The sequence below is a fragment of the Sus scrofa genome, chromosome 17, assembly GCF_000003025.6.
Source record: "Sus scrofa isolate TJ Tabasco breed Duroc chromosome 17, Sscrofa11.1, whole genome shotgun sequence".
Classification (NCBI taxonomy): domain Eukaryota; kingdom Metazoa; phylum Chordata; class Mammalia; order Artiodactyla; family Suidae; genus Sus; species Sus scrofa.
Window position 1 is genome coordinate 13,931,071 of NC_010459.5, and position 18,327 is coordinate 13,949,397.

An 18,327-nucleotide genomic window follows, 5' to 3' on the forward strand; every position below is an offset into this window, starting at 1 on the left:
TCTAAACTAGAGTAGGAATGCAAAATACACAGGCAGGAATGACAAAGAGGGGTGGGAAAGGAAACCAGCCAGGAGGCAGGGAGACCAGAGGGAGGCTGTCCTGGTGATCCAGGCAAGAAATAATGAAGACTCTTAGACGAATACCATATGCTATCATTTATATGTGGCATCTAAACTATGACACAAATTGGAGTTCCCGCTGTGGTGCAGTGGGTTTAAAGCATCTGGCGTTGCCAAGGATGCAGTGTAGGTCGCAGATGCGTCTCCGATTCAATCCCTGGCCCAGGAACTTCCATATGCATCAGGTATAGCTATAAAAAAATAAAATATGACACAAATGAACTTATCTAGGAAACAGAGGTAGATTCACAGACATAGAGAACAGATTTGTTGTTGCCAAAGGGAACGGGTGGGAGCAGGACGGACTGGGAGTTCGGGATTAGCAGATGCAAACTATTATACATAGAATGGATAAATAACAAGGCCCTACTATATAGCACAGGGAACTATATTCGATATCCTGTGATAAATGGATAAAGGAAAAGAATATGAAAAATAATAGATATGCATAACTAAATCACTTGACTATAGAGTGATTGTAAAGCAACTATACTTCAATAAATTTTTAAAAAATACCAACAAAGGACCCAAATAAAGGAGCAGCCGCAGGGACGGTGCTGATGGTGGACCTTATAGGGTAGGAAAGGCAGAAGGCTTGTGCTCCTACTTCTGTTCATTTTTGTCGCATCTGATATAGCTTAGATCAACTCTGTTAAACTGCTCGAGGCGATGACTACAGCAACTCTTATTTTATGATAGTTCATACCAAATTGTATATGTGTCCCAACTACTAGATGGGCCTTTTGTGTTACTAACACCTCTCATTTCATATAAAACTACCAAAACTCGATTCAAATTAAAAACTGCAGGGAATTCTCTTGTGGTACAGTGGGTTAAGTAAGGATCCTGCTTTGTCAGCGGCTTGGGTCGCTGCTGTGGGTGGGTTTGCAATATAAGAAACTATTGGAAACTTCAAAACCAAAGCAAAAAAATTAATTTTTAAAATATCAAAAACTCTACAAAGAAAGAAGGGGTAAGGAAAAGAATCTCTTTAACATACATAAAAACCTTCATTTGCATCCCAACTTTTCAATGCTTTTATTTCAAAGCATGTATTGATTGGCATAGTCCCTTCCTAAAATTAAAAAAAAAATTCCACACTCATATACATTTTTTTTTTCTTTTTAGGGGTCACTCCCGTGGCATACAGAAGTTCCCTGGCTAGGTGTTTAATCGGAGCCACAGCAATGCTAGATCCAAGCTGCATCTGTGACATACACCACCATTTGCAGCAACGTGGGATTCTTAATCCATTGAGCGAGGCCAGGGATGGAACCCACAGCCTCACAGAGACAATGTAGAGTTCTTAACCTGCTGAGCCACAGTAGGAATTGCCCCCTTCATACATTTTCAAACAGAAAAGGCTGCTAATTGTGGCTATTCAATTTTGACCTGTCAACATTCTCTTCCCTAAACCATGGCCAGCCATTATGCAGTAGATCCAAACTCTGACAGAGGAGAATTAAACCAATTCTCTGGGCTGGCTCCAGGAAATACAGAGTCTCTCCATCTTTTTCTTAGAAACACAAGCTCTCAATCTCAATTTCTTACTATTCTTAAAGACACAGAACAATTTCAAGACAACTATTATTATCAGCTGAGACTTTCAATTTTAAGACCTAACAACTCTGAACTCTATTTAGGAATGTATAAGAAGGAACTCCATGGCATCTGTTCATAAGAACAAGGACATGTTCCAAGCTACCTTATTCTTTTTTTTTCTTTTTTCTTTTTTGTCTTTTTGTCTTTTTGTTGTTGTTGTTGCTATTTCTTGGGCCGCTCCCGCGGCATATGGAGGTTCCCAGGCTAGGGGTCCAATCGGAGCTGTAGCCACCGGCCTATGCCAGAGCCACAGCAACGCGGGATCCGAGCCGCGTCTGCAACCTACACCACAGCTCACGGCAACGCCAGATCGTTAACCCACTGAGCAAGGGCAGGGACCGAACCCACAACCTCATGGTTCCTAGTCGGATTCGTTAACCACTGCACCACGACGGGAACTCCTCTTTTTTTCTTTTTTGGCTACAGCATGCAGTGGCTTGATGTAGGATCTCAGTTCCCAAAGACCAAGGACTGAAAATGCGCTGCAATGCTGAAAGCACCAAGTCCTAATCACTAGACTGCTAGAGAACTCCTATTTATACACTTTTGAAAAAGGACTGTTTATACCAAAAAATCTTGTGCCTTCTTTTCACTGCTGAGAATGGGCACATTCAAACCTGTCATCACAGAGTAAAGGGCCCAGGGGAATCAAAGATGAGGTTATCAAGAGGACGTGACCATTGGTTGACCCTCAAGCTGGACTCGGACAACTGGAGGCTACTCACCCCCTCCCCTGTCCTTGGAATGGACATTCTGCCCACCCCCTTCCCAAGTGGAAGCTGTTCCAAGGACACAGCCTTGAGAGAGCATGTGTTGTTGGGACCATCTGGATGAGATAAGCGACTGAACCTTTTGAGGCCTCTGCCTAAAGTTTAGGATTCTGCTGGGTGGGTGGATCTACTCCTCTTGAGGCCACCCAAGACATGCCTCCCAGGTAAGGCCCCTTGCTTATTAAATCTGCCGTCTACTGGTCTGGAGTGCTCCGGCTCTTTCTTTGGTCTCTCCCTGCCCTGCATGTTTGTGAACTAACAGCATTACATGGGTTTTTCCACCCACCCCTCCTCATGTATGCCAAGGTCACTTCTCTTACAAGAAGAAAAGAAAAGAAGTAAAGGGAAAGAAAGGAGATGGAAAGGAGAGGAAGTAGAGGGACCAGACAAGAAAAAGGAAAGGAGCATCTGTCTCCCAAACATGAGCACAACCCTGAGCTGCTTGCCAACCCCCTACAGTACACCCATCCGGCCACCACCCTAGGTCTCAAGTCTCTTCCAAGGTAGCTCACCCTCCTTCTTTTTTTTTTTTTTTTTTTTTTTTTTGTCTTTTGTCTTTTTGTCTTTTTTGTTGTTGTTGTTGTTGCTATTTCTTGGGCCGCTCCCGCGGCATATGGAGGTTCCCAGGCTAGGGGTCCAATCGGAGCTGTAGCCACCGGCCTACGCCAGAGGCACAGCAACGCAGGATCCGAGCCGCGTCTGCAACCTACACCACAGCTCACAGCAACACCGGATCGTTAACCCACTGAGCAAGGGCAGGGACCGAACCCGCAACCTCATGGTTCCTAGTCGGGATTCGTTAACCACTGTGCCACGACGGGAACTCCAACCCCCCTTCTTTTTAAAGCTTCTGGCCACCCCTCCCCAACAACCCCCCGCCCCCAAGAGCTTTTTTTCATATATTTTCTTGTGCCTGGACCAGGCCTCTTTCTCTGACTTCTGTTATTATCTTCTTCCTTTTCTTTACAGACTTTCTCACATCATCCACTTTCTGCCATTAACTACCGCTGTTGGTTTAAACTCATTCCTTCATCTGAAAGACAGGAGCAATGTCTTTACTGATTGATGCTGACAAAATAGCAAAAAGGGAACGCCCTCCACTTCTCTGGCTGCTAGATTATAAAAGTGATATAATATGGCACAAGAGCATATTTACAGGGAGTTTCCACTGTGGGCGCAGAGGGTTAAAAATCCGGGCGGTGGCTCAGGTCACTGTAGAGGGACGGGTTAGATCCCTGGACCAGCACACTGGGTTAAGGATCCAACATTACCAATTCTATAATCATCCAATGCAAACATATCCTTATCTTTTAAATACTTTACTGTAGTTTCCAAATTTCCTAATGTAAGCGTAGATCACTTTTACAATCAGAGAAGGGCTTTTTTGTGTATGTCTAATAAGATATATAACTTTTGAAAAGTTCTCAAGAGCCAAATATGTCTTCAGCTATTTCATACATTTAAGTTTATTTGTAATTAAGGTGACCATGTATCATCCAAACCAGGACCGCTGTGAGCATAAACGGGAACTGTACCAACAAGAATGGACAGAAGTTCCCATTGTAGCTCAACAGTAATAAACCCAACTAGTATCCATGAGGATGCTGGCCTCACTCGGTAGGTTAAGGATCTAGCATTGCCATGAGCTGCAGTGTAGGTCACAGATATAGCTTAAATGCTGTGTTGTCACGGCTGTAGCACAGGCTGGCAGCTGCAGCTCCAAATCACTAGCCTGGGAACTTCCATATGCTGCGAGTGTGGCCCTAAAAAGCAAGAAAAAGAAGAAAAAAAAAAAAGGTATGGACAATAGACAGAAACCAGGCCTGCCCAGCAAACCCAAATGTTATAATGCCTGCATGTGTGCATGTGATCTCTTTACAACCCTCTTCCTAATTGTGAATCAGAAAACTATTTTCTGTGCTAAAAGATGTCAATGTAAATAAATAGCATTCAGATCTGATTTCAGCTGACCATTCTCAGCAAAAGCAGACCCACTTCTTGGCTAACTGACAAAAGATCTCAGATGCAAAGTAATCACTATTTTCCTGACTGTAAATGAACACAAAGCATCATAAAAGAATATAGAATTAAAGATTCTGCTCTATTAATTCATTACTTCCCTGTGCCAACTTAAAAAGAAACAAACAAAGCACCCTGTGCTCTGTTTGTGTGTATTCCACAGACCGGTGCCACCACACACCCAGGTGTCCTATACCAACCCCTTCTTGATTTCCTAGTGTATCTCACCATCTACATCCAACCCAACACCGAATTTGATCACATCTCCTTCTTTAGCATTTCTCACAGCTGCTTGTTCCTCGTCTACCTAGCTTTCTTCCTAGGTGCCCCAAGAACCCCAGTTCTCAGTTTCTTGACCTCAGCAGTTTGCCAAACCCTTTACCCAAATGCCTTTTCAACATCTCGAGCCCCAGAGACCCTGCATAAGCCTCCTCTCCCTCCGTTTCCCGCACTAGGGACCAAGCATATCACCATAATCACTCCTATACAAACCCTCACTGTCCTCTCAGGTACTCACCTGGCTTAAATCATGCAACAATCCTTACTCTTCATCCAGCTCACTCTTGCAAAGCCTTCCTCACTCGCTGCTTATATATGCAAGGAGGAAGCCATTCTCCTGCTCAATGACCTCTCTTGGGGTCTTCCCCTCCCTCCCATCTCAGCCACCACTCCTTACCTGTCCCTCTTGCCGGCACTCCTCAGCCTCCAAACCGCCAAATACTGCATCTTCTCATGACACAGCTCTTCTCCATTAGGGACACCTACCCCAGGTGATACCATCCAGTTCCTTGAGTTTAAATATCATCTCCACACTGCTAACCCTCAGTGAGTAACTCCAGCTCACACTGCTTCCCATACCAGCTTTCCACAGCCAACACCGAACTCACGGCTCCCTCCACATTGCTCCATCTCAGTACTTGGCCAATTCATCTCCCAGATGCCCAGGGGGGAGCCTGAAACCATCCCTGTCCCCCTCTCTTGCTCCTACCTCATCTAGTCCATTGGCATTCAGGTCAACTCTCCTCCAATGCCTGACCACTTGTCACCACCATCCCCAGAGCTGGCACCCTGGCTGGAGCCATGTCAGCTCACCAGCTCTGTGGCATTTGCCTCCTGACTGTGTTTCTGCTTCCCACTTCAATCAGCTTCCCACTCAGCAGCCAGAGTTAAAAAAACAAAATAAGGAGTTCCCGTCATGGCTCATCGGTTAACGAATCTAACTAGCATCCATGAGGACGCAGGTTCCATCCCTGGCCTTGCTCATTGGGTTAAGGATCCAGTGTTACCGTGAGCTGTGGTGTAGGTCACAGATGTGGCTCAGATCCTGTGTTGTGGTGTGGTGTAGGCCAGCAGCTACAGCTCTGATTCAACCCCTAACCTGGGAACCTCCATATGCTATGGGTGCAGCCTTAAAAAGCAAAAAAATTAAAAAAAAAAAAAAGTTTAAAAAAAAACAAAACAAAAACTAGACAGAACATGTCACATCTCTGCTCAAAACCCACTAACAGCTTTTCATCTAACTGGAGAAAAGCCAAAATCCTTACCTGGGCCAGGAAGCCTACATAGTCTATTGACCTCAATACACCCTCTGTCCAGCCACACCACCTCTTCAGGGACCCTCAATTGTATCAGAGTCCTCCCGCCTCAGTGCCTTTGCACTTGCTGCTCACACACTGTCGTGACAGGCTCCCCTCAACTCCTTCAGGCCTTTACTCAAATGCCATCTTCTAGGGCAACCTTTCCTGGCCGCCTGATTTTAACACACCACCCCTGGCAGTGTCTACCCCTCTTCCTGGTTTTATCTTTCCCTCGGTATTTATCAGTATCTAGCATCTACAGACTTGACTTCTTTGCAGTATACACTGCACATCTCCCCTGCCAGAATGAAAGCTCTGTGAGGTCGGGGCGGGGGGTACTATTTAATTCACTGCTGTTCCCTAGAGACTTAAACCTGCGGGAAGTACTCAGCACATTTTTAAAGGGATAAATTAATCAATGGTCTGCAAGTCAGAATGACCCCTACCTGATTTCATGTTCTATACCTCTTCTTTGATTTATTTACTTTCTTCACAGAACTTGTCACCAGCAGCAACACAATGCTTCTGCTTAGTTATTTATTACCTGTCTCCTTTCACCACCACCACATCAATTTCATGAGTAGGAACCTGTGTTCTCAGAGCCTCACATGAAGCAGGCACCCAACACATCTGCTGAAGGATGTGTATTCCTACCTTCCCACATCAGCTCATGATCGGGTCCTACCTGAACTGCTCTGAAACCCTAACTCCCCTTCCAGTCTCCAACCCATGCACTCCTGCTGTATTAGAAAAACTATTTGGTCTACCTCCTGCAGCTGTCTGTCCTTTACTACTCACATGGAATACTTCCCTTCTGACACTCCTGCCACCAAATGCGTAGGGATTTTCCTCACACCAAGCAATTCTCCACAACATCATCTAGGTGTTCTACAACTGAACTCAACTCTGACACTGTCTGCCTAGAGAGAGTGTCAGATCCTACAGGCGAAGGGCTCAGTCCCACACCACTGCTCCCACCCAACTTCAGATGCCAATTGCAAGCAGTAGGTCCCCAGCCTCACCCACAACTTCTGTCCAATCTGGCTACAAACTTGAGGTTCCCATGATCTCTTCTTAAGGCTTAATTTGCCAGAGCCCACAAAATTCAGGGAAGCACAGGCTTACCAGATTCTTAAAGAATATAATAAAGGATACGGATGATGGGGAGGGGCCCAAGCACAGGAGCTTCTGTCCATGTGGAGCTGATGTGCATCACCCTCTTAGCGTTATCAACCTGGAAGCTCTCCAAACCCTCTACTATTGGTTTTTATGGAGGCTTGCTCACATAGGCATGATCAATCAATAACTCCATTTCCAGCCCCCTCTCTCCTCTCTAGAGGACAGGAGTGTGGGTGGGGCTGAAAATTCCAAGCTTCAAATCATGGCTTGATCTTTCTGGTGACCAGTCCTCAAGGAGCATCCAGAATTACCTCATTAGAAGAGGAAGCTCCCGGAGTTCCCGTCGTGGCGCAGTGGTTAACGAATCCGACTAGGAACCATGAGGTTGCGGGTTCGGTCCCTGCCCTTGCTCAGTGGGTTAACGATCCGGCGTTGCCGTGAGCTGTGGTGTAGGTTGCAGACACGGCTCGGATCTTGCGTTGCTGTGGCTCTGGCGTAGGCTGGTGGCTACAGCTCCGATTGGACCCCTAGCCTGGGAACCTCCATATGCCGCGGGAGCGGCCCAAGAAATAGCAACAACAACAACAACAAAAGACAAAAAAAGACAACAAAAAAAAAAAAAAAAAAAAAAAAAAAAGAAGCAGAAGAGGAAGCTCCCAGTGCTCTTATCACTTAGGAAATTATAAGAGTTTTAGGAGTTCTGTGTTAGGAATCAAAGGCAAAAACCAGAGAGAAGCAGTGCAATATATATTTAATTACCTCACACCCTTACTGGGCTATAAGCAGCTTGTTACCAACTTTGTGTAGTGCCCACCAAGTTGGGGGCACTATGGGTTCTTAATATCGTAAAGCTCTGAAGACAGTACATGAGAGGAATCTGAAACAAATAATGGATTTGTATGAACACTGATGAATATTTCTCCCATGAAAAACTGAGCTTAATAAAGCTACTCCTCAGGCCATCTCCTTAATGTCTCCAGACTGAATGATCTACTCTTGGCCCCTAAGAGAGAAGATTCAAATATTCACTCAGAGCCTATTAGAAAGAGAAAAAACAGAAACATAGGGCACCCTAACCCTGGCCTAGAGCTGGGCAGTGGAATGATATGGTAAAACATCAGACCGTATTACAGATGGGCCTCTGTCCACAGTAAGTTCAAGCTATTCACTTTGTTTTCCCTGGACCCCCTTCCAGGTTCAGAAGATATAGGAGCTACCACCACAGGAGAACTGAAGAGCAACACACGACCTTTTCCTGGCTGTGCTTCTTGGCCGGTGTTGTTACAGTATGGTTTTAAGACTTTTTTTGTTTTTCTGGCTCTGATTTCTTGCCAGGCTACATTCACCCATTTCCTAGCTTCCCTCAAAAGCACACAAACTTGCCTAATAAGATTCCCATGAGATAAGGAGATTTTTTGCTATCTTCCTCCTATTTAATATCATCTCTGATCTAATTTCTATGAACCTTGAGGCTTTGCAGGTCTCTTGTTCTCTTCATTATTCTCCCTCTAATCTTTTTCTTTTTAAGTTACTGCCATAGGTTTTTGTTTTGTATAATGAAATTCTGATTTCCTCCATAGGAGTTTTTAAAAAATCAGCACTTGTGACATTTGTAGAAACAGTTATCTAACACAGGATGCCCAAATGAGACCCTTGAACACTCTCGCCTCCCAGCAACCCACTCCAGCGACCCTCCCCAAACATGGTACTGAGAACAGCCCACTTTGGTCCCCGCTGTCCCACCTTCCTGCTTCCAGCATCTGTCCTAGGTATCTTTGCAGCAGCCAGAGACCCAGCTTCTGACTCCAAAGCATACAAGGAAATAAGAGTTCAGGAAGGTCCTGACCATCAAGGGTTTTTTTGTCCTTTAGGGCCACACCCACAGCATATGGAATTTCCAGGCTAGGGGTCGATACAGAGCTGTAGCTGCTGGCCTACACCACAGCCACAGCATTGCAAGATCCAAGCCACCTCTGCGACCTACACCACAGCTCAGAGCAAAGCTGGATCCTTCAACCCACTGAGCGAGGCCAGAGATCAAACATGCGTTCTCATGGATACTGGCTACTAGTCAGGTTCGTTACTGCTGAGCTGCAACAAGAACTCCCTGACCACCAAGTTTAGGGGAAAGAAAAAAAGGAAGACTAGGGCAATTGAGGAACTGGATTTTAGATGGTATTTAATTTTATGAATTTACATTTAAATAGCCACATGTGGCTAGTGGCCATTGTGCTGGTAGCAGTAGAGCTAGATAATCTAGAGGTAGCACAGATCTAGGGAAAAAGACAAAGACATAGCTGCCCTATTGGTTACTCTTCGTGTTTACATTTTGGAAAGCCAGGATGAAGTAAGGCCTTAGCAGGCAGTGATGTCCTGGCCCCAGTGCATGTTGGCATCTCCAACAGTGAGGTCCTCAACCCTCCTTTCTTTCTATGCCAGTCTCCCCTGGCAGCCACATCCTCCTCTATGGGTTATTCCCCTGGTCAAAATTCTTGGAGAGCTTTTTTATCGATAGACTAGAAACATCTAAATTTCTTAGCCAATCATTCAGGAACCACCCAAAATCCAGGCTCCAAACCCACTGTTTTAGCACCATCCCTCCACACCTTTCCTCTTCTGCCCTGAGTTGGCTCCGGTGGACCCCTGCCTAGGCACTGACCTTCCCACTACCCTACCATGTTCCAACACTGCCTGCTTTCACTTTAAGTTCCATTTCAGCTGCCACTGCCTCCAGAGCCCAACACAGTCAGAGGTCCTCTCCTCACCTCAACACCTCCTGCCTCTACCCATACCTCTCTTTCTCTAGAGGAATCATATTTTCCATGGAAGATGTGTTTTGAGTCAGCAAAAAAGAAAAGAAAAGAAAATCACCCATATTTGAAACTACCCTAGAGAATCTCTTAGGAGTACTAACCCCATAATCCAAAATACCATTTCTCAAATGCACTGAGGGGCCATTTTATAGGGAAAAGAAAACAAAAACACAATCAGAACCACTAAGTCAGTAGGATGCTCACACTGACAAGCAGCTGGAAGAAACCAGACCTAACCTCATTTTTCACTACTACTCCCATTTTTCAGCTGGTAGCATCAACTATAGCAGTTAAATCACCATCACTCCTAAGACCATCCCCAAGAATATCTGTGATACTCAGACCTGCCATTAGGGTTACTTATGTGCAGCTCCCGTCTTGCTCACCTGGCTGTGAATGTGAACTCCTAGGGTACAAGAGCCTGTGTCATCCAACTGATATCAACTTTACTTAACTAACACATCATAAGAGCCCGGATGCTTTGGGCAAATAAATACCTGCATTTCACCTTCCCACAGAACTACGAGGAGAGTTCTAAAGCTACTTTCACCCCTAAAGATATCAGATTCTAAGAAATTAATGCATAGACCTTGTGGTTCCTGAATGAAGAACAGGGAGGGACAGATGTACGTCCTAAAAGCAGAGAGGCAGGAACCAAAACAATCCTACCAATTGCACAGCTCTAACCTAGGCCCCTACCTCTGTCTTGTCAACAAGCAAATCATTTAAAATGCTCTTCTCTCTTATTTTTCAAGTTTTCTTAAGTAGTGATTTCACTAGTGATTAAATAGGAGCAGGATAGTGTTCCTATTTTTATATTACAAAATAGTTTCTAACAAAACTTTCTACAACCCCAAATTCTATTACATGAATCATTTCTTTATAAGCATTCTTTTCTTTCTTTCCTTTACTTTTTTTCTTTTTTTTCTTTTTAGGGCTGCACCTGAGGCATACAGAAGTTTCCAGGATCAGGGTCAAGTTGGAAGTCAGAGCTGCAGCTGCCGGCCTACACTACAGCTCACCGCAACGTCAGATCCTTAACCCCCTGAGCAAGGCCAGGGAATGAACCTGAGTCCTCATAGGTACTAGTTGGGTTCGTTACCACTGAACCACAATGGGAACTCCTTTATAAAGTGTCTTTAATAGGTTTTTGTTTTCACCACTGTCTTATCTGTTTTTTCTACCTTCTCACAAGTTCTGAGGGAGCCCCAGCTAACACACTTCTCATCGTCCTTGTTCTAACTCATCCTGGTGCTTCATGTGATAACCTTTACAGCCTCTCCCCTTGATATTTCTCTCAACTCCCAGTAGCTCAATCCCATGATTCCAACTCTATAACTCCTTTTATTCTTCTCCCCCCCTTTTTTTTTTAATTTTTAGGGCCACACCCGCAGCATATGGAGCTGTAGCCACCAGCCTACACCACAGCCACAGCAACGCAGGATCCAAGCCACATCTGTGACCTACAACTCACAGCAACACCAGATCCTTAACCCACTGAGCGAGGCCAGGGATTGAACCCATGACCTCATGAATGCTGGTCGGGTTTGTTAACTGCTGAGCCATGATGGGAACTCCTCTTCTCCCTTTTTAATACTTACACATTACATTTATGTTTAACTACATATTATATCCACAGTTAGCTCCCATATACTTGTACTCCTGGTAAAGATAGTTCTGGAAATTAATGCTCTGAGGAACACTCCCTCCCAACATCACCCCTAAATAACAATTGAGTTGGGAAAGCCCCAAAATAGTCAAGGCTAAAAACAGACAAGCCTTTTAGAATACAAGAAACATAAAACAATGAATGGGTGGACACTGGGACCCACAAGGCTCTCAGCCTGGAAAACCTTAGTCAGGCAGGCTTCAGTTCTAGTGGGGAAACAGGGACTCAGGGGTCCCCACACAAGAGAGGACCAGAACCAGGTTCAGTGCTCAGGCCAGCAGGTCTCCTCACTCCTTTGTGCCATGGTCTGTACCACTGCAGGAAGAGAGGAAGTTTTCCACTGTAAGACCAGGTTCTGGACTGGATGCAGGAAGTGAAAATGCAAAACTATAGACAGAGAAGCAGGGAGAGAGAAGAAAATCCCAAAAGAAACAGAAGGATTTCACACCAGATCAAAGTAGAAAAATGGGAAAAATACTTCAAGGGCATTAGAGTCCTCAATAATTTAAATGTACCAGTATTTTTTTTTCTTTTTTCTTTTTTCTCCTTTTAGGGCCATACCCAAAGCATGTGGAAGTTACCAGGCTAGGGATTGAATCGGAGGTACAACTGCCAGCCTACACAGAGCAACTCGAGATGCGAGCTGCATCTGCAACCTACACCATAGCTCATGGGAACGCCAGATCCTTAACCCACTCAACAAGGCCAGGGATCGAACCCAAACCCTCATGGATACTAGTCAGGTTCGTTACCACTGAGCCACAATGGAACTCTTAAATGTGCCAACATTTTTAAACACATACAGGGAATTCCTTGTAGCCTAGCAGTTAAGGATGCAGCATTGTCACTGCCGTGGCACAGGTTCAATCCCTGGCCCGGGAACTTCCACATGCTGCAGGCAAGGCCAAAAATAAATAAATAAAAATAAAACAAACACATACATATGAGAAATTAAGAAACAAAAATCGGTTGATGTGAACCAAATAGAAATTTTAGAAATAATAAATACAATAATTGCAATAAAAATTCAACACAAACACATGACTATACACAAAGATTTAGTAAATTGGAAAATAACACTGGGAAATCTATCCAGAAGGTAGCACTAGAAAAAGATATACAAATTATGAGAAAGCAGTTAAAGAGAGATGGAGACTAACTACGAGGCTCTAACGTATAATTAACAAAGTTCACTTATAGCAGATATTGACAGGACATTGTAAATCACCTATAATAAAAATTTTTTTAAAAAAGGTTCACTCAAGAGTTGACAGCAGGAATTCCTGTTGTGGCTCAGGGGTAATGAACCCAACTAGTATCCATGAGGACTCGGGTTCAATCCCTGCCCTCGATCAGTGGTTTAAGGATCTAGCATTGCTGTGAGCTGTGATGTAGGTCCCAGACATGGCTTGGATCCCACATTGCTGTGGCTGTGATGTAGGCTGGCTGCTGCAGTTCCAGTTCAACCCCTGGCCTGGGAACTTCCATATGCCATGGGTACAGCCCTAAAAAGCAGAAGAAAAAAAAAGAGGGAGAGTGGAGAGCAAAATATAGTTATTTTCAGATGTGCAAAGATAAAGGCAGTGACCCCTTATAGACCCTTGGTGTAGTTTAAAAGAAAAGTTAACAAAGAGGGAAGGAGAGAGATGTAAGAAGCCGCAGTGGATGTAAAAACTGATAACATGTGCTGGCGAATTTAACTGCTAATGCTACAATACCATAATTCAAATGCTAAAATAAGCCTAAAACTCCAGGCCGTAATGACAAGGCAGGTGGGTATACACGAGTTTTTGTCTCTCAGGTGAAGGAAGGTGAAGGTGAGTGGTCTCCTGGGCAAACGTCAACACTCAGGCACGGGAGCTCCTGCTGCATCCAACTGCAGCAGCTTGGGTCGCTGCAGAGGCGCAGGTTTGATCTCCAGCCTGGCACAGTGGATTAAAGGATCTGGTGTTGCCACAGCTGTGGCACAGACTATAGCACAGATTCAATTCAATCCCTGGCTCAGGAACTTCCATATGCTGAGACTGGAGCCATTAAAAAAAAAAAAAAAGGTCAACACCTAGGCATGAACGTCTCACTTTTCAAACATGCTCTAATTTAAAATTGGAAACCTAATTTGTTTCTTCCTCTAGAGAATCTGGGTCAACCTTAAGCCTTCAGTATAACAGAAAATTCAGTTTCAAAATTTTACTTTATAGGAAGAGAACAGTAGTGCCAGTTGTAAAGTCACTGGAACAGCTCTCCAAATTTGCAGAGTAAAAATCAAAATGTGACTGTAAATCAGGTCAACTAATGTGCTTAAAGATGTTGTGTTCACATCTTTCTTACTTGGTAATGTTGCAGTAATGAAGCAAATTCCAGGACCATATTTTAAGGAACCCTAGAATGGTATTCTCGACATTAACCTCATTTCCAATATTAATGGAGAAACACCTGAGGCAAGTTTCCCCTAAAGAGCTTTTTTCTTTTTAAACTACTTTAGGAGTTCCTTTTGTGGCTCAGCAGTAACAAATCCAACTAATACCACGAGGACGCAGGTTCGATCCCTGGCCTCGCTCAGTGGGTTAAGGATCCAGCATTGCCATGAGCTGTGGTGTAGGTCGAAGACAAAGCACAAATCTGACGCTGCTGTGGTGTAGGCTGGTGGTTACTGCTCCAATTGGACCCCTAGCCTGGGAACATTCATATGCCACAGGTGCAGCCCTTAAAAAAAAAAAGACAAAAAATACTAAAGTAACACTTTAGGTAACTTTATACACATAAATCTGAAAAAATAATAGCACTGAATATAATGAATGTGTATCTGACTGATATCACTTGTTCAGGTGAAATACCTCTATCTTGGACGCTACTGCCATAATATAAGGCATGGACACCTGGGTTCCGAACAATGTCATTCATTCTTTCTCTCATCTTGAAAGACAAGTCTGAAGTCAGGTCACGGGTTATTTTATAAGAACACATTTTGAGAGATAAAATTAAGACTTTAACATCCTCCAGCACACAGTAAGCACTGGGCCAGTTTTACAACATTTACAGAAAGGCACTCTTCCTTCTTGGAGTTAATCCCATCAGGTGACTCTAGGGCGGGGGAACAGGCCAAAACCATTGTCAGCCAACAGAGTTCCCAGATGACCCACGTGAAAAGCATTTGGTTTTCAAATGCTTTAACCTTCAGTGAAAACTGAAGTATTAAACTAATCCTATTCAATAAAGAAACTGCTTTAGAGTAACTTAAGAAAGGACAGGGAATGCTGTTACCGGAAGAGTAAAGAAAGTGGGGTGCTTTGCTTCATCTTCATATTTGCCTTCAGCTGAACTTCCGGCCTCCATGGATTTAGACGTAGTGTTCTTACCAATACCCATCATCAAGAGAAAACGAGAAGCTTGGCCTTTGGACTGAAGTGGCTGGAAGTTAAGGCTTGTTCAAGCAAGCAGTCCAGGATCAGAGTTGGCTCTTCCAGTGCTTGGAGCACCCAATTCTCAGGCAGAGATGAGCCCCATAAGTGCCATCTCTTAGCACCTAAAAAAAAAAAAAAAACAGAAAGCAGACAAATCATGTCAAGTACACAAACAGCACAGGACACACTGACACCATGTTTCCTGCATGGGAATGTCAGAGCACAAGTTATTGCCAAACATCAAAAAACCTCATTACTGGAGTTCCCATTGTGGTTCAGCAGGTTAAGAACCTGACCAGTATCCATGAGGATGCAGGTTCAATCCCTGGCCTCACTCAGTGGGTTAAGAATCTGGTCTTGCCACAAGATGCAGAATATATCACAGATGCGGCTTAGATCTGGCATTGCTGTGGCTGTGGTGTAGGCCAGGAGCTATAGCTCCGATTCGACCAGAAGCCTCGGAACTTATACATGATGCAGGTACAGCCCTAAAAAGAGAAAAAAAAGAAAAGAGAGAAAAAAAGCAAGCTCATTACTTAATTATACTGTTCAAGTACCCATCCACCTTCATTTGTAGTCATTCAGATTCTGAACTGCCATCTGGAGAGGGGACCACAAACCTGCACCATCAAAAATATCAGACTATGGTTTTATGGTATTTATCGTATAGCCCCAGCACGATCCAAGAGAACTTTCTGCAATGGCGGAAATGTTCTACATCTGTCTTGTCCAATATAGTCATCACTGGTCTCAGGCTATTGAGCGTTTGAAATGTGACTAGTGCAATAGAGAAACTGAAACTTTAACTCCACCGAATTTAAGTTTAAATAGCCACTTGCGACTAGTGGTGATCATACTAGACAGCTCAGCCAATTTACTATGACTGTATGATATTAAAATAATTCTGAATTCCCCACAGGTACCCAAATAAATGCTGGAAAGACATGCAAAAGCATAAAGAATAGGAGATAAAACCAACCGAGGATTAAATGGCCACACAGAATTCTAGGAAGGTGGCAAGGTAAGCTTTAAATGAGCTAGAATGCCACACAAAAAACAAAGCCAAAATATTTGAAATCAAATCAAATGACAACATCAACCTAAAAAGGAAATCCAAACCCACAAAGAGGGGCTGAAAGGAAGAATAAGAGATAACAAAGGGGCAGGAGGATCAAAACCATTAGCCCCAACGTGGATCTGACATACTCAGAGGATCTCAGAAAATCTGCACAGTGCTCTGCACAATGCTTTCTAAGAGAAAATCGAAGTGAGTCAAAAGCAGGAAGCTACTCAAACCTGTGTAGTTAAGTTTGGGGGAAGCAGAAGAAAATTAAAAACTCAATCTCAAACAAGTAACTCATGACTTGAACAATAAAAGAGATCCACCCAAAGATTAAGAGCATTCAGAGGTTTTTGGCCTGAAGAATGAGAGGGTACTAAGAATCCCTCCCGAGATGGACGCCCATAAAATAAAACATGCTTTGGTGTTCCTACAATTTTCACAATAAAGAAAAAAATGCCACGAGCAGGTAGGGGTGAAAAGAGACAGAGAACATTCACTGGCACTCAGATCAGAAGACGTCAGATCTTAGCACAAATTCACTTCCCACAGAAAATGAATAACGCATATAAGGTAACCTACAACTGTGAAGGCAGACCAGCAAGAAGTTTGGAAAGACAAGCAGGAAACCTTCTGTTTAAGGAATTCTCTTAGGGACACTTTTCATTCAACAAATGCATTAGATGAGCCAGAGGGAAAACTTAAATATAAACAAATAAGAAAAAAGAACAAATTAGACAAAATTTGAGAGATCAATATCCAGAGGGCAAAAAGGAACAATAAAAGAAATATGGCCAGAACATCAGGTTGCCTCAATAGAATAGATCTAAGTGCACACATCAAATTTTTTTGAGGTGGCTCTTTTGGTTTAAAATGTTCAAGTATGTTTTGCATTCTTCTTCAAATCACAGCTAAGTCTCTTTAAAGCAGTTGCTCTCAAGGAGGAGAGATATTTCCTTCAGAGGACTCCTTCAGAGGACACCTACCACTATCTGGAGGCATTTTTGGTCATCACAGCTGGGAGGGGAGCTACCGGTAATTAACGGGGGAGGCTGGGAGTAGTGCTGAACACCCTACAGTGCACAAGACAGATAATAATTCTTTGTTATGTTTGACACAACTATCTTATCCCAGGTTTTTGTTTGCTCATGAATTCTGTGAATGATCATTTAGAATTGTTTTCATTTTTATGTAATCAAATCCATTAATCTTCTACACTATAATTTAGCTACTGCTATCCATCAGCTTCCCAAGACTTGAAAAAAAAAATTTTCAATGTGATAACAAATAAACCTAAATACAAAATCTTCCTGAAGTAGCCCTGACAAACGTTTACCTTGACCAGGAGTATGTGTCTTCCAGAAGGTAGGACAGGCAAAGATGACAGTAAAATACTCTTAGATTCTTACAATGCCATGTGCCACAGTCCTACTCAGAGGAACCAATAAGCTCCTTGTTCTACATCCAGCCACACTATCAGCAGAACTGTCAAATCCACACTTATCCACATTAACTTGGGGGGAAAATGACAGGACTTTAATGGAGATACATTTACCCCACAAGGTTAATTTTATCCTTGTGTTTCAGGCATCTATATCAACTGCAGCAGCCGACCCGCCCCATTATCCCCACCACCAGGAACAAAGGTGGACAAGTTCCATCCTGACAAGACCTCTTTTCATCAAGTACTCCATGTTCCATTTCTCTAGCAAACATGTAACTGACCCTCATAAGCTACAATGAGAGATTCATCCCTTGGCCTGTCTCTTATGGAACAGCAGCCTTCAAAGAGTCCTAAAGACAGAGACCCAAGGGAGCATGAGGTTTGGGGGCCAAAGAAAGTACCAGGCAGGAAGCTCTGAGAAAGGGCTGCAAAGCCTGAGAAGGGTGGACAAATGGAGGGAAAAAGAAGAAGGGGAGAAGACAGTGAGCATGGAAAACAGAAACATATCCTTGAAAAGTCCCAAAATAGTTGTTCCTGTCATGGCGCAGTGGAAATAGAATCGACTAGGAATCATGAGGTTGCTGGTTTGATCCCTGGCCTCACTCAGTGGGTTAAGGATACAGCATTGCCGTGAGCTATGATGTAGGTCACAGACACGGCTCAGATCCTGCGTTGCTGTGGCTGTGGCACAGGCCAGCAGCGGTAGTTCCAATTAGCCCCCTAGCCTGGGATC

General features: G+C 43.8%; 1 protein-coding gene across 9 annotated transcripts in view; it reads right to left on the reverse strand.

Annotated features, from left to right (window-relative positions):
* SLC23A2 (solute carrier family 23 (nucleobase transporters), member 2) overlaps positions 1 to 18,327 on the reverse strand; it is a 163,329-nt gene that overhangs the window by 82,345 nt on the left and 62,657 nt on the right. For 7 of the 9 annotated variants that reach the window (XM_021077282.1, XM_021077284.1, XM_021077278.1 and 4 more), the window contains one exon: positions 14,951 to 15,212. The exons of 1 other annotated variant lie outside the window; for it this stretch is intronic. In XM_021077282.1, coding sequence (XP_020932941.1) covers positions 14,951 to 15,058 — 108 coding nt within the window. In that variant the 5' untranslated portion in view covers positions 15,059 to 15,212. 9 annotated transcript variants of the gene reach the window in all.